The sequence below is a fragment of the Orbicella faveolata genome, unplaced genomic scaffold (assembly GCF_042242905.1).
Source record: "Orbicella faveolata isolate gen_17 unplaced genomic scaffold, um_ofav_v1 contig_14, whole genome shotgun sequence".
Classification (NCBI taxonomy): domain Eukaryota; kingdom Metazoa; phylum Cnidaria; class Anthozoa; order Scleractinia; family Merulinidae; genus Orbicella; species Orbicella faveolata.
In genome coordinates this window covers 14,713,002-14,737,500 of record NW_028301541.1, presented here as the reverse complement: position 1 = coordinate 14,737,500, position 24,499 = coordinate 14,713,002, and the positions used below count along the sequence as shown (strand labels likewise).

The following is a 24,499-nucleotide window of genomic DNA, read 5'->3' as shown; positions in this document are numbered from 1 at the left end:
CAGTGAAAAGTATAACAGAAGAAGTGGTTCTTTCCATCGGTCATAAAGCACAACCTAGGATAAAAATTTACTCAGTCAGGCAAAGTCAAATACAACAAAAACTTAGACCTCAACAGAAACCCATGCAGTTAGTCAAGCCATGGGTGTATACACTGTATGGCTTCCTGAGGAACCTTGGCTCCCTAGAATTCGAATTTCATGTTCCATGTACTGTAAAAGCCAGTTTTGACAGTGCTAGCTACATGTAGCAAGCTCAAATAAATTATTCCCAAATTGTCAACAAGGCACGCAAGTGATGAGAGTAGAGAGCGAGAACCGCCCTAGACTTTCTAATAGTCCCTCGCGGTTGCTTGATTCTTCCTAAAGTAAACATAATCTTTTGGATTGGCACGAATCGGCAATTACATAGAAATTCAATGAAATGCTCTGACTCCCGTACGAAGAACAAATGCCGTACGAATACCCACTACATTATGTATTTCACTCAAAGCGAACTGTGTTTCGAAAACGCCATTTCGCCTATTGACGAACGGAAGTGCACTTGATTATCGCTCGAAAATTCGCGCGGACCGAAACATGCGAGGAGTATCATCCAAATATCGTTTCAAGTGAAATTTCCTCGAAGAACCCCAAAAAGCCACGAATTTCGTCGAAATTCGCTTGTTACTCTTCGTTCTCAAGTTTTGAGCGTCGCAGTAATTTTTCACCGAGTTCGGTTTTCGCAGCTTGACTTGTAGCAAGTCTACGAACAGACCTTGTTGTAATTTGTAGTTTGGAAAATAAAACTCTTGAATGCATGCATCTCTCACCTCATCTAGTTCACCAGTAAAGTCCGCAATGAAAATAGCTGGCAACAACATAAACATGGCATTGTAAAATAATAAACCATATTTTCCTAGTTCCTGAAATAAATGCACAAAACGGCAAATCACATAAAGCACTTTATATAATTATACCATGTACATGTACATGTTGCAAAACATTGTGCTGTGCACAACATCTTGATCCTACGATGCAACTTTGTTTGAAAATCAGGGAACTCTGTCCACATTAGAATAGGGCCATGCCTTTTTTATTTAATTCTTGTAAAGTACTTAGATCAATACCCGACTATATACTGTGTTAGAAAGACATGTGGTGAGGTGTTCATAAATATTTACTAACTGAAAGTGTCTTCAAGGGAGGAGGTGACTGTCATTTTTTGTGCAGTAGACTACACACTGGCCGCAGTCAAAATCAAAGTGCTCAATAGTTTTTCCTGGTTAGTCAAGCTATTAAAGCATGCTAAATAGATTACATGTGATGTATTCCCATTAATACGTAAATGATTATTTGCTTTCTGTTTTCTTTTTGCTTTCTTTCACCCGACCATGACAGCATCCTCACTACGCCGGAGAAATTTGAATCTCTACGGTTAGGCCGACCGTCCACACTAATCCGCCACGAAAACGGAGCTTTTCAAAAACGCTCTTCGAACTGGTGAAATCTGAAAAGGCCAGTTTTGCGTTTTCGTGTGGACGGAAGCCATTTTGAAAACGGAATTTTTCGAAAACGATGGCGTCACGATAATCATGTGATTTCCCTGAGCGAGTTTTCCACAAACACAAATCCAAAATGACCGGTGATTGTCGCGTTTTTAAATTCCTCCGGCGCAGTGTGGACGGAAAACGTTTCACGCATTTTCAGAGTGAAACCTGCGTTTTCAAATTCCTCCGGAGTAGTGAAGAGGAAAACACTTGATGTGTTGTTTATCGTCTTCATACAATTTCCACTGAATTGATTGGGGATTATTTTAAATAAATATTTATCATCACGTTCTACAACTTACCTTTGATTCTAACTTCTTCTTTACATAAACACCTAGTACATGGAAACAGAAAGGGGATTGACATGTAACAGCTGCTTTACATGTATATTGTAACATTTCCTAGAACTTCGGTACTACTTACAGTACATCAAAAACAGAACTACATTATGCAATGTAAAATATATCCCTGATACCATTAAGTCTACGAACAGAATGAAGTTGAAATGTATTTACAATAACTTGGCACTCACCTAAAAACACTTACGTGTAACCCAAAATACAATTTTTGCACATTTGGAGTGTTTACTAACAATACATTGTGGATCTTACTATATGTTCCTTAAGTTATTTCATAATTTATTATTGTACTGTGTGCTCTGGTTTAAATTTATTTTGGGTTTCGAAACTTTTTAAAGTGGTTTGATGTTTCATTGCTGTGTTTTAGGTTATGATATCTCATATATATGAGGCGGAAGATAAAAATTTAAAACTGCTTTGAACATCTTTAACCCAAGAACAAATTAAAACCAAACATTTGTCTGAGTGAATATACTGTGTTGGATGCTTTCAGAAGGATTATAAGGACCATATGTATAAACACCCATTTGTCGTTTTGAGTAGAGTTGGATAATGATTATGACTTAATTGAATGAGTTGGAGGGCTACATCAAGGGCCAAAAGGACTTCTTTGAGCATTTCAATGGCTACATAGAGTGTTCAAACGGTCTGGGAAATGTTCTAAGCAGATGGCTAACAACGTTTAATGGTTAGGTGAATTTTTCGAACAGACATCTCAAAACGTTTAACGGTAAAGCAACACTTTCGAATGGACAGATCAAAACGTTTAAAACGTCTAAGCAAGGTTTTCGAACGGACAGCTCAAAAGTAACCTTTAAGGTGGCTCAAAACAGTTCCCAACAGTTAGATTTTGGTGGGTCATTATAACCACTCTTTATCATTTGATGCTACAATCATGGCATCAAATAATTTGCCCAATCATTGGTGAACAAGCTGTTATCATTTTCGTGACAATATAGGTTACCGTAACAACAGTATGACCTGCTAAAAACACCCTTAATTACAGCTTTAGGGGTTTATAATTCAAAAACGGCACGGTGAAATTTTTTCTACATTATCAAATGTTACTATAAGCATGAAAAGACACAACTTTTGGCATTTGAAGTATAAAAAAATTATGTACATACATGTAGGGTTCAGAGCCAGAGCCTGGAAACTTTTTTGAGCCACCTTAAACAGACAAAGACGATTCTGAGCTCACAGCAAAATAGTGTTTTAAATGATCAAGTTAGATCAAAACCTTCAAAGCCATTACGCTTTGAAACATAACAATATTAAAAGGTGTTATTAATCTCACTGGCAGATCAGAATTGGCAGAATTGTCATACACTGACCATTTGCTGCTGTAAGAACATCATTTAGAAGGATATAGAAATAACCAAGGCCATCAAATGCAAGATCGTCACTGCCAACATAACAAAAAACAAACAAACAAACAAACATTTATCTCTAGGTTTTAAATGACCGATTTTAAAAAAGCCACAACTCTCTTTCCCCCAGGCACTTGTAAACGTGTTGTGAACAAAATGGGCAAATTCACGACAATGCTCAAGACACGGTGCTCAAATGGCCCATGGGGGAGGTAAAATGTACAGTCTCCTCAACAAGGTGACTATTGCAGTCAGGCAATAATGCAAAGTTACAGTTAAGCAACTTTGCATTTTATTCCTCTACAAAAAGAAAGAAGCCAATCTTAATTCAAAGTATTACCGTTTGTATCGTCATTGATTATAATTTCACATAATTCGCGCGCATAACGTGACAAACGATAATTGCCTAATTACTGTATCACTGACTAATTGACACAGAAACAACTGCGATAAGACATTATCTGAAGGCCATCGGGTAAATATTCTTTCGTATTTCTTTCTGTTATCTGAAGATCATAAATAGACAATTTTGTATTACTTTGCAGATTTCGAACTACATACTACATATTATATTGACTGATCATTGTTTCAATTATACGCTACGCTTCTGCTACCAAATGGAATAAAGTTGTTTGAAATCGACAGCCTATTGAATATTGGTATACACCGATACACCGTTTACCCGTGTATAATGTGCAGTTTTTTCTTCCCGTGAAATTAACCTTTAAATTTCCAGTGCGTATTATACGCGGATCGCATCGCATCTCATTAGCATAAGATAAAAGGAAAACAAACACAAAAGCTTTGCAGTAATTGGTTTTTAATTGACATGGTAAAATAAACTACCAGTAAAAAGTTTTCAATTTCGACCTCCATGGAGCTACAGTGCACATGAAGCTGACAATAAATTTTAGGCGTACTGTACTTGCTGAAAAAATCGGGGGATAGGGGAAATAGAAATACTCATCGTTACTTCATGCTACAAAAACAGGGATAAGCTCCACCTGTATTTAGTAGACCACTGGCCTTACGACACAAACTTTACCATTTTTTTTAAACCAAGAACAAATTTTAAATCAACATTTTTTTTTAAACCAAGAACAAATTTAAATCAAATTGCAATTTAACTGACCAAAATGTATTGTGCAATTTGTGTACCATAGAAAATAAATTTAAGCCACGCTATTTTACAAGATCATTTTTCATAATATTATACAGCAGGGTTGTCACAAAGTTCTGATTCAGAAGTAAGTGGCTTTATTTGTTGGAGTGGAAGGATGATATTTGTCATCTTTTCTAAATAAAGAATCACAAGAAAAGCCTAGCAGAGGAGACAGTCGACGTTTGTCATTACAAATAGACAGTGATTTTGCCAGTACATGTAGCTGGCTACTGTTGACAATTCTGTGAACATTAATGGACAGCATGTACATTAAGTTCTAAAAAGAATCTTAGCAGCACTTTGTCGATTACCTTGCTGCCACAAGAGCTCCAAAGATCATAAGAAACACCGTAGCTTGAACCATTGGTTTAGCTTTTGATCTAGGAAAAAACGTACAAGTACATGAACTGTCACTGACAACAACATTTTGAACCATGAAGCAAGGAATCCAAAAATGAACAAGGAAAACTACCTATAGGAGAACAATCTTCTCTTTCACCAGACTTGCCATGGTGGCATTTTTGCTTCAGCAAAATTGATTAAAAAAAAAAATGTATGTCTTTGGGAGCTGGTGAGGATATATGTATTCAATATCACGTAACAATGAAAGTAGTAAATTTTAAAATACTGTCACTGATGATCTACAGATAAAAGTTAATAAAAAATAATAATGTCTGAATGTACAGTGTATTCACTTTTGACAAATGCATACTAATTAAAATAATGTTGAGCTTGCCTGTTAAATTAATTTTGTCAGAATACCTGTAGGTATACAACATAGAATAATGTACAGTGTACAGTAATTATTCAAATATGCATTCTTCATTGGTTGACGACAGTAAATGTTTGACAAAATAATTATAAATAAATGTTTACGAGCATTTGCAGTCATCAGGGACTTGTTGTGACTCATGCTCTGCAGAATCTTTCCCGATTCTAGATTCTGCCACCAAGTTTTCAAGTTAAGATAAAAGAGGTGCTGTATATTAAGTGGGAAATTCCAACTCTAAACCAACAGCTAGGCACTTACATTTGTCTCTTTCTTTTTAATTCTTTTTCATGGTTTGCTTTTTATTTAGTGTTTGGATTCTGTTTCAACTACCGTTGGCATTGGAGTGTGCAGCCTTTATTCCCAGTGTACTCCAATATTCAAATTGTTTAAAACGTAAATTTTATGATGTAATTCTATAACGTAATCATGTATACAGTAAAAATTCAAATGTACCCTCGAACATTTGCAACTGAGGATGACATAGGAATGTCAAAACATGTTTTGTACATTGAAAACTGTTGTTTCCTTTTAAAAAAATTAAGTTTTAATATTCTAGTGGAATATTCTGCTTTTGATTTATAATGGTAATAGGACTGAGTGGAGTCCAATTCGGTCTGTAATCATACGAGTGATTAACAAAATCGGATGACCGCGAAGCGGGAGTCCTATTTGTTAATCACGAGTATGATTACAGACTGAATTGGCCGACGCGATGTCCTGTTACCAATTAATCAAAACTATGACAAAATTCGAGAAACAAACAAACCATTGACTGAGCGCAGAACGATTAAACGTCGTTATGAATACTGAAAAACACAGCAGTTTACTCAACAAAGTGCACTGCAACAGCGCGCGCAAAATGATGCGTACTGTCCAATTACAAGCATGATGCGTACACTGTCCAATTAATGCTCAAATCGGGCTGCTGATAGCCAATCACGTTCGAGAATTTTGTTATAGTTTTGATTTACAGCTGTACAGTGTGTATGTGTACAGCTCCTCTAATCGACTCACATGGTCTGAGTTTGCATGACCTGCGGGTTTGACAAAATTACATTTTTATTATTTTCAATCATTTGTTTTACATGTCCACTCACCCTAACAGCCATGCCTCTCCAAGCATGGTAAACAGAATTGAAAATCTCCGCAGAACAGTGAACATTGGAAGACTGAAATTGAATGGCATATGAACGTCAGCTTACTGTAAAATCAATGAAACCCAATTTTACAGAAGAGAAAAATTGAGTACACAAGGTGCTAATTTTTTTGCATTTTTTTTTTACCGTAATCAAGGAAGCGCAAATTTTGTCCTTAGTTTTGATATACATCTGAATGTGGTACATGTACAATTCTTTAATGAAAAACAAGAGATGCTTTGATACAGCTGTATAAGAACTTTTACTGACTGACTGATGGTCCTACATTGTATGTTCAACATTATGTTCAGATGAGAAAGTGGACTTCATAATTCACTCTTCTAATAAATCTGTTCCATGTGCCCCTATATCAAAAGTGTCTTGAATGACAATTTTGATATGGGGGCACTTACATGTATTGGAAGGGGCGCTGCTTGAAATAGGGGTACGGTTCTCATTAAAAAGGCACTTAAAGGGGAGCACATAAGATAGCTTGGGGGTGTAACTTGAAGGAGGGTCCTAAACTGAATCTGCAAAATCATTACCCAATGTAGGCCACTTTCTCCTCCAAAAACTTTTGATTTGCGTGTATGCCCAAGCAAAAATGTCATAAAACACAATACTTATCGTGGAAAGAAAGTCAGGTTTTTATGTTGCAAATGCCTTTTGGAGTAGATTGGAGCTAATTTAGCTCATATCCATGCAAGAAATGTCAAAAATGTCTAAACATTTGCATTTTTCACAAAAAGCTCCAGGTGTCAATGGGTTAAATGAGAGTCAAACCTAAGCAAAATTGAAACAGAAATTGAAATACATATAAAGTATAATGACTGTTTAAACAATAAGTCCTGGAACTCAGATTTATTACTAACAGCCAATGCAAAACAGTGCTTACTTTAGTCTCTTGGTACTTCCTAATCCAAAAACAAGATTACCAACGTACAATAGTGGAAGCGGCCAAACCTAGAAATGTACAATATTGAATAATTTGGGATTGTGTATTACTAATTAAAAATAATTACCGGTACAATATCTTAATGATAACAGGAAGACCAAATCATCCATCTTCTTGTGAGGCACCACTGCTGTACTACATGTGCATGTACCTGACTTTATCTAAAGGGGAATCTTTGCTATCACTGTTTACATTTTACTACATGTATTTTAGCACTTTCAGTTGAGAAGGCAATTGCTAGATACAAATTGAATCCAAACATTTAAAGAGCTAGTGTTTGTTACAGCAGCACTCCCAAACAGAAAAAGTCAGAGAGAGTTTCTCTGTGTTATCATTAATAATTGTGTCGTTAATAATTGTGTAATGTAATAATTGTAATGTGGGTAAAATCCCTGATTGGTTTGTCAATCATGGTTTAATAAATTGAAGTGCAACATTAGTACATAAATTGTTGAACTTAGTGTTTCAATGGCATTTTATCAGTTGCACTGACAAATATTACAAGAGTTGGCTGTAGAGACCACCTGTGGAAATTTGCTACATTTCATAAGTGACATTTAGATTTAGCACTGTTCAAAGCCAGATACATGGAGATACATGTATATGTAATCAGCATTTTATGGAGGCAAAATCATTCCATGAGTGGCCTGTTTCAAACTTTCACAGGTCATCAGCTGCCATCGCAAAGATCGCTTGCCAGGAGCACATTCTTTTGTTGTCTACATGTGTCACATCAGCTGTGGTGTCACTGAATGAGGTTCACAAGCCACTTCATTTGAAACTCAGCCCTCTACATAAATGTAGATACACATACAGCATCTTCTCAGAATTCTTTCACTCATTGTTAAAAAAAAAAAAAACATTTGCATAATTACTTCTTCTTGTTCATGAGCCAACTTACTTTGTGAAAAGTTGACAGGGAATAATCCGGAAATTTGACAAAACCAGCTAGCTTCAGCAAATAAAGAACAACCACTGTGGCCAGCATCTGGAATGGATAAAATGTAAGGCACATGTTACACAACATCTCCTCCATGCAGAGATAAATATATATGTATATAATTAGTCAATGGTTGACCATCATTATAGTTGATAGTCAACCAATAGTCTATCAAGCTAAGGGTCAGGATAAATAACATTGTTTGTTGGCCTGGGTTTCACCAATGGTTGAGCAACACATCACCAGTGTTTCTCTGTTACATGTTAACTAACATTTTGTTTTATTTAGTTTGCATATTACCCTACAATCTGAAAGCTTTGATAATTATATACTATCTATACTTGCACATCAAGGTTGTATCTAGGTGGGTTTAGGTAGGTATCTGTAGGTTGGTAGCTAGGTACAGTAGGTACATGTAGGTATTCAGATTGTTCATGAATAGTCTACATTACGGCAGATAGAACTGTGAGCCAGAGGAGGAATTAGGATGCAATGGGAACCGGGAATTCTAAGAAGCAGTAGCGACAAGGAAATGCAAAATGTCTGGTCAAACACATAGACACAATACATGTATATAACATATATATTTGACTCAGAACCACTCCAGTTAAAATCCACACACCCCCTATTGACGGGGGGTTTTATTTTTTCCTGACCCCCCAAGCCCTTCAGGAATTTCTTCCTGGAGTTACCCTTTTCCTGCCTCAGAAAAGAGCCTATTTAAAGTGGTACTATGATCAAATTTTTACCCCTTCATTTTTTTGGTGTATCGCATGAAATGGCATGAAAGAATAAAATCGGCGTTTACCGTTTGCAAATGTCTGCATTTGTTCCAGAGATATTTAAGTTTGAAAAGTGTGTAAAATATGCGAATGAGATAACTGATGACATCATATACTCAACCCAATATTATATCAAGTATATAAATAGAGTTATCTTGGTCAATTTCCAGCACAGACCACTGAAACTTGGTAGGCTAATAGTTCTACAAATAGCACACCTACGGCAGTAGTTAACAGGTGTGCTTTTCCAGTCTCCACCCACTTGATTTCAATATTTTAGTGATTTTAAGCTCAAGAAATATTTAAAAAGGCCATGAACTCGACCCAACATATTCATATGCTTGCTGGATCATGCATATGAGGCACCATTAGCAAATATCAAAATGGAATGCCAAAGGTGGCCAGAAAAGCCATTGATATTGGGGAGGTCTGGAACCCAGTATGTTACAATGGTAACAAATCTGTCAAGCTCATATTGTGGAGCACATTTAGTAGAATGTTACTGCAAAGAATCAAACATTTCTGATACAAATTGGCTGAGATATCTTTCTTCATTATATTTGATCAAAATTTGGTTGAGTGTATGATGTCATCACTTGGCTAATTTGCATATTTTACAAACTTGAATATCTCTGGAACAAAAAGAGATATTTGGAAATAGTAAACAGCATTTTCTTCTCATACAGACTACTTGTTTATGTTTTAAAATGGCTTAGATAGGAAAGATGGGATTTTCGTCATAGTACCACTTTAACAGTAGGGCTGAAAAACTGAAAAGCCCACTTTAGGGAGTGTCAATAAAGTTTACATCGTATTGAAAAGTTTCAGAAATTTAGCATTTTGCAGTACCCTTATCAGAAAAAGTATATATAAATGTATCCCACTATCCCTATTGATGATGTAACTTTCTCCAATCCCACTCAGAAATTTGTTCTTGGTATTGTGCCCCTTCAGAAATAATGCGTCAGTCAATTCCAGCAGTGCCCATCCCCCCCCCCCCCCGGGCTAACCCCCCGGGCATTAGCATTTTTTTGAAAAAATGGGCAAATTCCCCAGGGTGGGGACACATAAACTGTCTAAATGCCCCGGGATGGAGACGAAAAAAAAGCGCAAATGCCCAGCCCCCAGGATCATCGCCTTCCAACACCTCTGCAGTTTTTTTATTAATCAGTGAATACAACGTTCAACTGTTCAGTCTTTTAATGCACCAGTAAGACTTCAAGGACAACAGTAGGTGTTAGTTGATTTTGATTATATTTATTTCTTTATATTTTGTTTTTAACAGTTTTCAAGATCTGTCTTGAAGATCGCATCATTTGAATTCGCAAACCACTTTCATGAATTTAAAATATGCTAGACTAGTTTTGAATGCGAAATACGAAATAGTCGTGTTCCGGTCAGTGATTGTTTTGTGATAAACAAAATATAGTTCACCTTGTCGCTTATATTTATATGCTTACAAGTAATTAAGAAATATCTAAAATAATTATTGAGAAAACATACCTTCAAAAACACCTACAAGTTTCTCTAGTCCCTGACGGACAAGCCACTGTTTGACAAACGCCTTGTCTTTCCCGATGAACTCATCCATGGCACTTTCGAAAACACGTGTGTCAAATGCCCGAGGGTTGCCCTGGGGTACGCAAATGCCCAGCCCCCAGGCCGTGTTAAAATAGCGAATGCCCCACCCCCAGGACTGACAACGTGAGCAAATACCCCACGGTTGCCCAAGGGGGGGGGGGGGGGGGTTGGGCATTGCTGGAATTGACTGATGCATAAACATTTTGAATAATAACCCCTCAGAAAAATCTTGTCTATGGGTGCCTCCCTCAGAAAATGTCATCTATAGGGAGAAAGGGGGGGGGGGGGGAGGTGGATATAAAATGGAATGGCCCTGACACAACTGGCATTTTCTAAGGCTTTGGACAGAGTTTTGTCTCTGGACAGAATTGTATTAAAATAAGAATCACATTTCATTTTTGTGTAGCATTTCAACAGGCAATGGCCTAATACATGCATGCGGGTTTGGCTCATAATAATTTGATCAAATGCAGCCAATATTTTATCAAGGTTCTGAAAATTTGAAAAAGTAAACTTAATTAAAATACGACGATATAGATCTAATAAAATATAGTTGTAAACGTGTTAAAAAGTAACCACGTTATTCTATGAATCTATAAAATAATAGAAACAAATTTAAGAACAGTCCAATATTATAAAGAACGTTTGAAATTGCTTTTCGATTCAAGCTGCTTGAATGGCATTGCTTGCAGGACACAAGCCACGTGTACGGTATTTCAACCGGCCTACCTGACCTATTCCAAGAAACTGGAACGATGGAAACCTACGAAATATTGAGACAATAACCAGTTACCTATCAGTCCTTCAATTACAAATCACAGCTGCAGCTTCATTCATAATAAAGGCAATGATCATTATCAAATAAACCCTACTTGAAAGTTGTAAGCACAGTCTTGTTGATAACGACGATCACAAATGAACAAGCGGCGTAGAACAAAGCAGTGGTTATCCGAAATAGGATCGAAGCTCGTTTCCCTTCTACCATGACGCTTTTTAGAGTAGCAACTCGACAATATCCTTACATAATGGACTGAAGTACAAATATAAAAGGTATACTTCGACGGGACTTAGTGTTGAATAAACATATTTAAATCACAAAAGACTCCCGGCCGCCATATAAACAATGAAACCGCTGTCCAAAAACCTGTTTTTCATGCTCAAATCACGTGACGGCTATAAAAGCTTGTGCCTGTCGCGAGAGGAAACAAAACAAAAAATGGCTGAAAGACCACAAGGTTTAAGCCTTTTGTCTGTCGTAATTTCTCTCTTGATCTTGCAGTATAGCTTTGCAGATGAACCGGCAGGCATCTTAGATCAGTGCAAGGAGAGCTGTGAGCGAAGCTACCCGTTACATACCTACCCAAAGGTGATATTCTGAGCTTATGAATTATGAAGACGTTTCATGTGGCATTGTACTTGTGTACTGATAGATTGCTTAGAACTCTTTGTTGTAGCCAGCCATGCGGTAATTTACCCGAAAAGAAAGAGTTACAACTCGAGATTCTGTTTTTTACTGTCATCTGTTTTACTAAAACGCTAGTAATTACTTCGTTTCTCTTCTCTATTCTTAGGAGGAGCCTCTGCTTGCTTGTAAACAAGGGTGTCGGTTTTCCGCTATCTCCCAGTTGAAAGCGAGGGTGTCTGATGTAGGCGAGAATTTTACGTTGGCGTGTATAGCAGGTAAGCCTCCGTTTGTTTTCGGCAATTTTAATTGTTTTGCTTTCTGTTTGTCCATGTTTAGTCTTATTTATGTCTTACTGCGATCATTTATTTAGAGCGAATTGCGCCTAAAATTTATATAAGAAATTAAAATATTGTTAGTGTCACAGCAACCTCCTGTGACAAGAAAGAATTCTGCATCTTACATTAATGTTCGTTGCTTGGATATTTTTTGCGATTAAAATACAATCAAAAGAAGTTTTGTACCTTGGGTTTAATTTATGTGTACGTTTCCTTTGTAAATTTTTAAACTATGATCGATTTATTTAGTGCGGTTTTCACTGAGTGTCGTTATCATGTCGGAAGTAGCCGGCTTTCACATGACCTCATATACGATTGGCTTAAAATCTTGCACCACTTTTTCATCCAATCAGAAGTAATACCAAAACTGACAGTGACTCGGGATTCCCTGCACTTCGGGTCAGGTGCATGTGTTTACTTTGAGTTCACTGGAAAACTGTTCATCTGAATTTCTGGGTCCTTTGTGATATATTGGTTACAGTGATGACTTTGGAGTTGTTTTTATAACACTTTTTTTTCGAACGAAGTAATTGTTCTATCACAAGAATAATCATGAAATATTCCTTGGTCCTTGTTTTCTTTATTAATTAAGCTTATAGTTATCAACTTAGCAAATTGACATCACTTTTTTCGTGCATCTTCCTTGTTATTGATCATGAATTTTGTCATAACATTTTCAAAGTAGCTGTGGATCGCTGAGTGGATCTGCAGACTACTTTGACACTGTCATGATGAAATTCATTGTCAGTAACAGGACAGACATATGAAAAACTGACTTCAATTTGTTTTTACAATAAGAAATTGTCAAATTGTGCGCTCTCGCTCGCCGCGTCAACATCACATAAAATTAATTATAAATTTATGTGTCTGTCCACTTATTGACAATGAAAATAAGCCAATGCGCTCGCGAGAATTTCCGCAACTATTGTAAAAAAATATATCGAAGTCGTGGCATACAGTGTATAACACTTTCTTATTTTGCTACTTTACCATAATTCACTGGAAGTTTTTTAATGTAGCTGGCTCATTTTTGCTGCCATGTTGGTTGGGAAGATTAAACTTACTGACAGGTATATTTTCAATTTCTCTAACATCTCTTACTGAATGTGCAGATCCAGAAAATATCCATACCTTCTTGATGGAAGGACCCCTCCTTCCCACCCCTCTGAAAACTTCAATTAAGCTCCATACATTTTTTTAAAATTTTTTGGTCTTACAGACCCTCCCCCCACCTCCCCACCTCTCTCTCTCTCCCCTTCAAAGGCTGATGTAGCCCATAGAAAATTTCCTCCATGTAGTGAAGCGGTACATGTTTGTTGTATTTCATTTTCAGGTTGTCAGGAAAGCTATGAAGTTGAAGAAAACCGTTATGCTTGTGTTGCTGGATGTAAGTTGCAAGATCAAATCCCATCACCAGAATCATATGTAGAAGTGAGTATCAATCATCTTTATTACTTTATTATTTAAATTATCCACTATACAACCTACATGTGTACATGTACATGTTAGTCAATATATAAGCCAGGACACTTAAAAATTGTGCAGGCCGTGACACCGAAAATTTTGAAGCTGAGGGGCCCAGGACCCTTTCATTGGAAAATCTTATGGGAGCACTGGTCTGATACCGTTAGTGGAAAAGCCACTGAATTAACACTAAAATTAGTACAAAAAATCATAACCCAAAATTTGTGAAATTTCATGTAGAAATGGAAATTATTTTGATATGACTGGCTGGTCTTCAGCTAACTTAAGACATGCAACTCTGTAAAATGAGTTAAACAGAGCATCAACCATTTGTGGAGAATCTAACCAGATCATCAATGGATATTTTATCAACAGACACTACACTTCATGTACAGTACAAACTTAAAGTATTTACCCATTGGGACATGGCAAACCTCATCTTTGCCGAACTGTTATGCTATAAATCTACTGAGGTGGGACAAATTCCTCGACCTAGTCTTGCATGAATATGACCAACAAGATGCAGTGGCCGGTGACAAGAAGAGTATTGTTAAACATACACTGTATTTCACGAACTTTTCAAACAAACACTCTTGGTATTTTCCAGCAGAACACTTTAAATTGGTACTGTAAGTTGTTTTGATGTCATATCTCAGAGTAAGTCAATGAAAACTCTTGAATTGCATTATCGAATGATCTAGTTTTTAATGATATTGAATACACGTATTTCAGGAAAGTATGCCTGATCAGTGGAGTTTCAGAACGTACATGGTGTATGTATACCCAGTGCTTGATGTTAGCAAGTACTGCCATGGCTTCCTGAACAGAGTTGGTTATTACTACAGGATGTCAACGTCTTATTATTACACCTATGGGGATGGTGATAGTATCATAGTTGAGGTTCAAGAGCAGCCGCAAGAGTTTATCAGCGTTCCAAAATTTGATGAGGTGGATTTTGTGGAGAATGATGAAGCAGATAGCAGTTACAGTGGTGAGATAAACCTGTATAAACCTTTTCTGTAGTATGAAGCAACTAGGAATACTTCTATTTCCCCCTGGATGGGATGCTAGTCCATTGCAGGGTTACCCCCAGCCTTAAATTTGTCGGTACTCAATTATACATCAGGACAGAGAGAGACACTGTGAAAATAGAATGTCTCTCTCAAGAATGCAACACAATGTCCCCGGTCCAGTCCACCAACAAAAGAATCATTAGCAGTAGAGTAACTTGTCAGCATATGTTTACGGAATGTGGGTGTTGATACTTTTTTGTTGTTGTTGTTGTTGTTTTTTTTAATTTCTTTTTGTTATTTTTTGTTTTGTGTGTGTGCAGATGATAGTGATGATTCCTACTCTGGAGCCGTAGTTCAAAAAGGCCGCCAGTGGTTGCAGTGTGTTTCACAGCGGTCTGGGCTTCCTTTCTGGTTTTTGACATCCACTCTCTTCTTGTCCATTTTCTTCCTGATGTGGCTCTGTTGTGCTACAGCCACCACTGCAACAAAGCAAAAGAGCAAGGTATGTGTAATATTCATCTGATTTTTCTTTTTACAATATGTGATTCCCAGAAATATGCATATCAACCCTACCAAGGGTTACAGAAGATTCCAGGGGGGGGGGGGGGGGGAGGGGGTGAGGGTCTCAAAGGCGAAATTTTTTTAGGAAAGTATGAACCAACACTGAAATTTCCTGGGGGATTGGGAGGTATTTTCTAGAACAACACAATCATGTATGCCTGTAAATTTTCATTTAAAGTGTTGACCCAAAAAATTGTCAAATAAAATAATACATCGCAGTGTTTCCGCCAGACAACACCATTGTGCGAATCCCGCATTGCAATCAGAGATGGGCCCCCAGAAAAAAAAAAAAACATAAAAGGGCCAATTTAGCCCTTTTCTTTTATAAGGCTGCAGGCTTAACACAGGCATAGTATTTTAAAAGCCATCCCATGGCTCGAAATTGCGGCCAATGCAACTAACATTTCATCCTTGGCATGTATCGGCAAGTCACTTGTGGGAGGTTTATTGTTTGAAGCGTTGTCGAGAAAATGATATCTCCCATATCTGACACAAACCATTCATTCAAATAGTAAAATACTCTTTCCCTGACGAAAGAATTGTTTATCGAAGTTTCTATGGTGCGCCGCTCACATTTTGTTATTTTTAATTTTCTTCGAGGAAAAGTTGTGTGTTTCGGCACACTTTTCCAAGTCGCTTGCTTGGACTGTGTTTACTTTGTGTCGAGAAAATGTTATCTTTCGGTTGTGATGTTTGCTCCATGAAGATGGGATTGTTGAAGCGTGTATCCCTGGTTCTATTTGACAAAAAAAAAAAAACAAAAACAAAAAAAAAAACAGTAAATACTCTCTCTTTTAATTAATATTCAGTCAGTTAATTTTCAGTCAAGTGCCCAATGGCAAAATGTTAGTTTCAGCTAACATTTTGCTAAGAAGTCTAGTCTGAAGGCATATGCGCGTATACTGTATACGCGTATTCAAAATAAAGAAAACTCTTTCTCGCTCTGTGGCAAGCTGTCAAGCCATTGAAAACAACAGTGACCTGTTAAGAAAAGACAAAAAGCAATAGGTTAGCTCATATATACTAATCAGGCATACGTGGATATACATGTACTGTATACGGGTATGTGCGTGTATGCACATGTATATACGCATATTGGGCTGACACGAATTACGCATATAAAATTATTTTGGTTGGGATATATCTGAGCTGCACTGTAGTTGCTTTAATGGCAACAACATTTCTCTGTGCTGACAATCAATAAGGGTTATGTTCTCACGCGTTATGTCCTTCTAGAAAACCCTATTGAAAGATCTTTGCTTCTAAAACATTCAACATAAGAAAAGAAGTCAATCCATTGGAAAACTTCCAAATGGCTGACCGTGTTTGAATTGCCCTATAATGCATTGCAAACCCTTGATCATTGACTACGTCATGTATGCCTATGGATTGTTCTCTTGTAATGCACGGATCATCTGGCAACCAAAAATTTGCATAAATTTGGCTATTTTTATCAGTTGTTATTATTGTCCCCTTTCCTAAAAAATCGGCTCCTAAAAAAGGTCTTCATGGGCCACTTTGGCCCTCAAGTAAAATTTTCTGGCTGAAACACTGCATCGTAACATCCTAAAAGTAACGACTGCCCAAAAATATGGACCAGAAATAGTCTTGACTCTCTGGGAAGTTGTGTATGTAACAGAGGGGAAATGTGGACATAGGGACAGTAGTTGTAATACTCTAGATCTTCTGAAGTAAATTTTCTTCAACCTTAACCTGTCTTTTTTTGACTAAGGCTGCTGTTGTTGGAGAACTCTTGTTCTTGGATGATGACAGCTTACTGGAGAAAATGCCGCTAGTTAAAGAGGACGAAAAAGACGATGCAGGCCCCCTTCCTGTTAAAGTCCACATTGATGCAACAACTTTGTGATGGAGATAATCTTTGCAGACTGCACCTACATGTGGACTGGCCAACGGACATTTGACTGCATGCTTGCCTTTCTGACGCACATCTCTCTGTAGCAGACACCTCTCTCGGGCAGACAATTTTTATTTTATTGTAGACACCTGTTTACAAGTGAAACAGACATCTGTGTATAACGGCACACAACTCTCTAATGTGTAATGTGGATCCCTCTTGAAAAGAGGGATCTTCATCTGCTGATCTTTCAGTGTCTGCTGTTCAGTATTCTTCATGGGCACACACACACACTCGCTTGAAAACAGTTATGCATTCTATCTTACACTATGAAGTAGAGAGAAATTACACAAGTCCACTCTTGGTTTGTAATTTTCGTGTCAGTATATTAAGTTTTTTTTTTTTTTTGTAAGTAGCATAGGATGCTGTAGAATCTAGTTCAAAGTAATGAGTAGTACTGAACCTTCATCTGTAAATGTTAGCGTATGCATGCATGATTGACTATGTTTCAGGCTTCATATTACATATAAAATTAGTTTAAAAAGTAAGGGATCAGGTCATATAGATTAGATAAAGCTTTTAATTATTTTCTTCGTACATGATAGGGCTACTTGCAGATTTGGAGAAAGTCTTCCCAGCTCCAGAGAGCAGCTAACAGTAATTTTTAATGTAGGGAACACCAATTGGGGAAGGGTTGTGTGGAGTAACTCAATTTACTGTAACTGGCAATACATGGAGATACTGTTAATTAATTTTACTTTAGGATTATATTTCCTCTTTATCTTCAGCAAGTTCTTGAATGTCTTTTGTCTTTCATTAGGAGGGAGATTTAGGGAAGGGAGATACGTTTTTGTATGCTAGAATTTTCAAACACTGTTAAAGAAAATTGGGAAATGAAAATGAGATGAAGGGAAACTAAAATTTAAAAAAAGGCATGATTATTTCCCTTTATTTAAATTCAGTGAGTTCATTTAATTTAGGCAGGGTGTAGGAAAGGGAGGGTGCGTTTGAAAGGCTGAATATTTGAACAAAAAAAAAAAAATTGGGCAAGTGAAAGTTAGGGCAGGGCTTGGTGTTGCCCCCTTATCTCACTAAGTTCTTCAAAGCCGTATGCGATTTAACTGTAAGGGGCGACAGGCAGGAAGTAGAGAAGGAAGTGGTGGGTTTGACTGAATTCATTCCAAAATATGATTTTGGGCAAGCAAAAATCAATTAAAGGTAATGTATTTAAGGACAAGGTCTTGTTATTTTTGGGCGTTTCTGTCACAATAGGTCACGCCAAGGTGGGCAGTTCTGTCACGCTATACTATTTTTGCCAGTTCTGTCACGCTACCTGCAGGCCACATTATTTTTAGTGCTTCTTGTCAATCTTCAGTTTTTGACAATACATGTACATATGGCTTCAACGTAACTGCCATTTACATGATTGTACCTTTGAAATATTTGACAAGAAAGATAGTTTTCATTACATTAAGGCTAGTTTTTCTGATAGACTGACTGTAAGCTTGATTCTTGCTTGTGTTCAGCTTAATGCAAATCATTTTAATCTTGGGCATGAACTCTTCTCGCCTGGCTTGGAAGCATTTGATTTGTTTTCCAAAGGGTTGAAAACATTATTTAAAGGTTTCATACCACTAAAGACAGTTCTTGTGTGACATACTCCGTGACCTAGCCCTGGAAGATAGAGCAGTTTTCACTTGAGTGTCAAAAGTAATTCCCAGTTGCTTTGTTCTTCCATTACCACACTACACGAGTGGCTCAAAAAAACTCCTGTCACTTTTTCGTCCAATCAGAAGTAAAAACAAATCCAACTTTGAATCGTCCTTGCGTTTTCCCGCCCGTCGCGTCAGTTACATGTCTTTCAAGTTTTGATTGGTTCACTGGATTGTCCGAAGCTTTTGTGATTGACTGGAGGGATTACTTTGTCTTTTTTACGACACTCAATTAAAAATTGCTCTGGCTAATGAGTGTTTGGTTGAATTTTTAATTGGGATTACAGCAATAGTTAATTGAGGTGAAAAGATACAAAGACTGAATATTTACCATTATGGCATGTTTTTTGGATGCACTGTGTATCAAAGATTTTTGGTGCAAACTAGTCAGGTTCCAAATGTTGTACAGTTATCTCAAGCAGGGTGTCCAGTCGTTTCAATACAAAGTGAAGTCGATTTGAATCATATCTAAAGTCAAGCTGGAATAAAATGTCTTGTATGAACATAGACCCTCGCTTGTGATTGCTGCTACTTCTTGCTGCTACTGTTGGTGATTAAAAAAGCTGCTGTCACCAATGGTCACTGGTTAAGTTAAAATCTTGCTGCACTGTTTTTACTGATTGTATGTAGATAGTGGTTTTCTATTTATTAAAGGTTCAATAAAACCTAAATTTTTCGCGTGGAAATTAGTTTATCCTGGTTTTATTTAGAGAGCTACAAGGGTCATTGGAGGAAGTGGGGTTGGGGCGGGGGAAGCGGGGGAGGGGGGAGCGGAGGATTGCTAAGATAGCTTACCCTCTTCAGAAAAAGGGGGTTGGATTGGATAGCTAGACAACCTCCTCCAGAAGAACCCACTAAGACTTTAAATAAAGACCGAAAATAACCGCCATCACTCCTGGCAGCTGTTATAAATCAGCACTTTGTAATTGAAATGTCATTTCATTTTCAGTTTTTAAACTCCTTGTACATAACTTTGCGGTAATTTTTAAATTCTGAATTTTTTATCATGTAGTCTACATTTTACGCAGGGCCTCTTTTGATACCATCCTATGGCTGATGGGGTAATGGGGTTACCCTGCCTAAATAAAGATGGCTTGACTTGACCTTTATTTTCTAGCTGAAACAGTGATATAATCGTGCGTGTGCATTGAAAGAACTTACCCTTGCAAACGGAGATGGTGATTTGACCCCATTACGTAGAACTGGAAATGGGAAAGCTTGGTGCAGAGTTTTGCACACAAACCCTTAGGCCACCATGCCTCCACATTTGCGAGTGTTTAAAGAAGGTAACTGTTAGAACCGAGTGTGTTCGTTGTAATAGGCTTGCACTGTTGTGGAATTAGTTCACTATCACCTTGGAGGGGAGGAAAACAGGTAGTAACATGTAAGATCATAACCTTGCTCTAAGTGGCTTGTTTCGAAGTTTGCTTGACACTTCTTCCTGCTGGGAAATTGTTACGAAAAATAATTTGAAATAGGCGATGACTTGAACAAAAAGTGGTAGACTTTTCATAGCAAGGAAAGGTCTTCTTGGCATCTGAAAAATTCATAGACCTCATTGACAATCATGGCCGCGATAATGGTTTTCAGGGTTACTTTACCCAAGTCAGCCGGCTTAGCCAATCAGAAGCCGTGTCTACTGACCTTGTATCCTGTGATCCGTTATCCTTTTTTTTATAACAGGAATTGTTACACATTTCAAATATAATTGTTTTTAATAATCAAAGTCTTCATACTACTGGAACAGTTGGCCACACATTTAAATTTTGTACCCATCAAGTCAAAATTATCATTGTGTAAAAACAAAAGAATCTCCGTCCTCTTTTTCGTATCAAAAGAGATTTCTTAAAACATAAAACGGCAAAAACGAACGATAAAATCCGACGTTTCGGAGTATTCATGGCTCCATTATCAAGGGAAAATATATGTTAGATCATGCAAATTACAGCATTTAAAGCGATTTTGGCCTGAAGAATTAACATAAAAGGGTGCGAAGATTATGAAAATACTTTCGCACGAATGGAATCTGATTGCGCGTTTAGATTTGGCTTTAAAGCTCTTATAAAAAGCATTTCTTGCACTAAACAGTCGAATTTGTTTCTGCATTTCTTAAGCACATGGAAACACTTTAGCAGATCCTGAGGCATTGTCCTATGCACGTTCTTTTAGTGTTTGGCAATGGCGGAGGATTATTGTTTATGTCCTTTTACACGATTATGTAAATGTCCGCGTGTGTAACCTACATAACCCGCATCACACAGGTCACATTGAAGACTGTAAACAACACACTGCTGATTCACAATCGGTGGCTTTGTTTCTTTCACATTTAGTTCTCGTTCAATTTTTCGGCTCACAAACATAGGCTGGATGGTGATTTGTACTTTTAAGCTCGGATCCTTAAGTTGTTTCCCCGCAATATCTGCTGAGATTTGGTCTTTAAATTGTAATAAAGTTACTCGAATCGTGTCATCTGTCTCTTGAGATGGTGATAAAAGTCGTTGCTGGTCACAAACCTTTGAGTCAACGAAACTTTTGATGGTAGAGTTAACGAGGCGTTTCGGGTACTTCAAACTGAACGGGAGAATACAATCTTCAAGACAAGATGAGGATAAACGATCTGCTTGATCAAGCATAGTTCTCAGCAAGCCATTTTGGCACCTATTGTCAACATGACTTTGACAGTGCAAGAGCAGACCTGAGTTAGTGGGTTTTATGTGCACCTTTGTCTCTATTTGAGGCGATCGATTCGATAACTGGATACCCAGAAATGGGAGCATTCCATTGCGTTCGGTTTCCATCATGAATTTTACAGAGGAATGTACTTTGTTAAGCGTGTCCAGGAAGTTAGATGTTGTTGCTATATTCGACATGATGGCGAGCGTATCGTCAACATATCTTCGATAGAAAGAAGGGAGTTTACCCTCTAGCTCAAGGTTTTCAATTCACTGGAGCCCTGTACGAACAGTCGGATGGCTATGGGATCCCCTGTGGGTCCCTTACTAGCTAATGTGTTCATGTCCCACATCGAAGAAAACCTTGAGCTAGAGGGAAGAACTCAATACAATACGCTCACCATCATGCCTAATATGTTTCGTTGCGCGCGCTAAATAAATCACGGTGACAACTGGTCACTAAACTAAACCAGAGGAGAGCTGTCAGTGACGCTATAAGCGCCGTTGCGACGATTTTGTGATGAAAATCAACGACAGTGGTTTTTATGTTACCTTTTACCATTTAGTTTAAAGATATTTATAAATGTGTTGCCTTTGCTGTGTGTAGGGCGAATTCCAAGGAAATCTAGCGTGAAGAAATATATTTTCCTTCTTTTTCAGAAAAAATACTGTCGGCATTTTTGTTCGAGATTGAAGGTTAATTATCTCGAAAAAATGCGTTGCTACTCCTAGTTTTCTTTGTGGATTCCAATAGCCCTTTTTACGATCTACTTTTTTATATGGTCCTAATATAACAAAAAAGCCTATGTATTTAATGGGCACCGTCCTTAACGCGTCGGCTTGTGCTGTAGCCGATATAACGCACCCTCTGATTGGCGAATTCTCGGGCGTTGCTCTCTCGTAATGCCCGCGGGCCGATTAGAAGCAAAGCAAAGGGTAATTAAAAAGCTATTGCCTTTTATCCGAAAATTGTAGCAGCCTGAAACGATGAGTGACGAGGAACGCTCTAAGAGTAAAATTCTATTTAAAACATGAGGAGGTACAATTTCAGGAGATCAGCGAATTCACGGTGTTAAGTTAAGGACGAGTTGGTGACGGATAAGACGAAGGAATTAGCCCTGAATTCATCAACGACTTGTTTCTATTTTTATTGGCCATTAGTATATAAAATAAACGTAAAACTATTTATTTATCTCCAACGTTCGGTCTTCATGGGAAAATCTCAAACCTCGGCCTCGCCGTATTGACATCGCTATCGCTCGGTCAATACGGAAAGCTCTCGGTTGGAGATTTGCCCTAAAAGACCTCACTCTCGGTTAATATGTAGTTAATAACGCACGCAGCATACGTAATGCTTTTGCGCGTGTTATTTTAAAATTTCTAGAACATTATATGACGGGAATGAATAACTTGTTCCTTGCATTGTTGATATGTATAAGCTCTTGTGAATTTAATAAGAACACTTGAGACGACACTCGAGTAGGCGTCGTGCTTTCCACCTTCCCACGACCTGTGTTGTTAAAGACTCTCGAGTACTTGAAAAACTCAGCAATGCACTTTTGCCTAAGATGAACAAGATAGACTTTCCTATAAGCTTTGGTTTTGACAACGAGTATCATGGCCATTCGAATTGAAGAGCTTGAACGCTTTTAACTATTATACCACAGAGGTTCGGAAATTAAATATAAAAACGTGCTCAGCATGTAGCGGCAACGCAGTTTGTAAATAATATTTTCGTGAAAGGAAAGTAAATGCCAGCAATTACTAAGTCATTAATTACACTCTGTTATTATGTTAACAACTGTCTATTAGCGTTTGCATCATTCATAGATCTAAATGTGGAACACTTAACTTAAGTTCCCTGCACTAGATCGTGAGTTGAATCACGCGAGCAAAAATTGATCAGTTTCAAAATGTGCACCGTTGTTCTATAAGGAAACCAAACACTGTTTAGAAATAGTGCACTTCCCTGTTACTCTCTCAAGTCGAGAGGTTCTCTATACAAGCTTCCATATGTTGTTCCTGTTTTCTGACTGAAGTATCCAGAATTGGCTGCTGACTGCTCAACTGAGACTGAAGCTAATTAACTTGTCAGCAACAGTAGCAAATGATGACAATTAATGAGTTTTTAATTAGAGTTCCTGTTTTGAAGCCAACATGCATAAAGTCACGTTTTGTAAATGAAAATAAAACTGGTACCATCTAAATAAATTAGTGCTTCTATCTCGAACGTCGTCATGGCTGAAACGGAATCCACAGTTTGCATTGTGCATAATCAAGATTCTTATTAGTTTGATCAGCAAAGTGCAGTTACCTCCTCGTATTAACTTAAAAACAAAATGCCGACGTCGTTTTCTAATGACTTGTTTTATCGTCTGCCTTGTGGAAAAGCCACGATTTTGACGAAAGAGCCTTGTTTTATCGCTTTTCATCGATAGCAACAAATAAAGACCACCTTAATTGGTGGTTCTAGAGTTTTACAGCCAGGAATGCAAGATCTTTAGTGATGCTTGACTTAATTTGTATGTTTACATGGATCTAAGTATTCAACAAGGAAATTAGTCACAAATGCATATTAATTACCTCATGAGACAGGAAGTGACGCGTCTCTTATTACTTCTGACACAGTCGACCATGCAGTCACTCTGGTGCACAGTGCCTCTCTTCTTTCTTCCTCGAGGATTTTGTGAAATTTTGAAAAGCAGGGATCTGAAAGTTTCAGTAGCCATTTATTCATCCCTCGTGGTAACTTTGATGCGTCAGGCATTTGATTGCGCCATTTGGAATTGCCATAGCAACGCATTCCCATGCAAGTTAAGCCAAATTTCGACTTTTTGGACAGAATTGAGTATTACAGTGCCATGCAGTTTTCCTGATCAGCATAACAGAATTAGCTAGA

At 37.6% G+C, this 24,499-nt stretch overlaps 3 protein-coding genes and 1 long non-coding RNA gene across 4 annotated transcripts in view; 2 read left to right on the top strand and 2 right to left on the bottom strand.

Moving 5' to 3' along the window:
• The window catches only part of LOC110061718 (nucleotide sugar transporter SLC35D1-like), a 19,223-nt gene extending 7,528 nt beyond the window's left edge, over window positions 1–11,695 (bottom strand). Inside the window, exons 1-10 of the mRNA XM_089286738.1 lie at window positions 11,456–11,695; window positions 11,313–11,346; window positions 8,182–8,268; window positions 7,221–7,288; window positions 6,287–6,358; window positions 4,729–4,797; window positions 3,220–3,290; window positions 1,829–1,860; window positions 810–902; window positions 1–54 (exon numbers count right to left, since the gene is read on the bottom strand). The exon at window positions 1–54 is cut by the window's left edge and continues 14 nt beyond it. Coding sequence (XP_089142864.1) covers window positions 1–54; window positions 810–902; window positions 1,829–1,860; window positions 3,220–3,290; window positions 4,729–4,797; window positions 6,287–6,358; window positions 7,221–7,288; window positions 8,182–8,268; window positions 11,313–11,346; window positions 11,456–11,568 — 693 coding nt within the window. The 5' untranslated portion in view covers window positions 11,569–11,695. The remainder of the gene's footprint in view (window positions 55–809; window positions 903–1,828; window positions 1,861–3,219; window positions 3,291–4,728; window positions 4,798–6,286; window positions 6,359–7,220; window positions 7,289–8,181; window positions 8,269–11,312; window positions 11,347–11,455) is intronic.
• The window catches only part of LOC149114133 (uncharacterized), a 477,513-nt gene that overhangs the window by 131,040 nt on the left and 321,974 nt on the right, over window positions 1–24,499 (top strand). The window lies entirely within an intron of this gene.
• On the top strand, window positions 11,754–19,614 carry LOC110061716 (transmembrane protein 59-like). Its single transcript, XM_089286737.1, has 6 exons — window positions 11,754–11,949; window positions 12,155–12,263; window positions 13,657–13,754; window positions 14,520–14,778; window positions 15,121–15,302; window positions 17,094–19,614. Exons 1-6 carry the CDS (start codon window positions 11,800–11,802, stop codon window positions 17,226–17,228), a joined length of 933 nt encoding a protein of 310 aa, XP_089142863.1. The 5' UTR covers window positions 11,754–11,799; the 3' UTR covers window positions 17,229–19,614.
• LOC110061721 (uncharacterized) lies at window positions 20,863–21,813 on the bottom strand. The gene is given in 1 exon segment (XM_089287716.1): window positions 20,863–21,813. A coding segment is annotated over 1 exon segment (873 nt). The 5' UTR covers window positions 21,799–21,813; the 3' UTR covers window positions 20,863–20,925.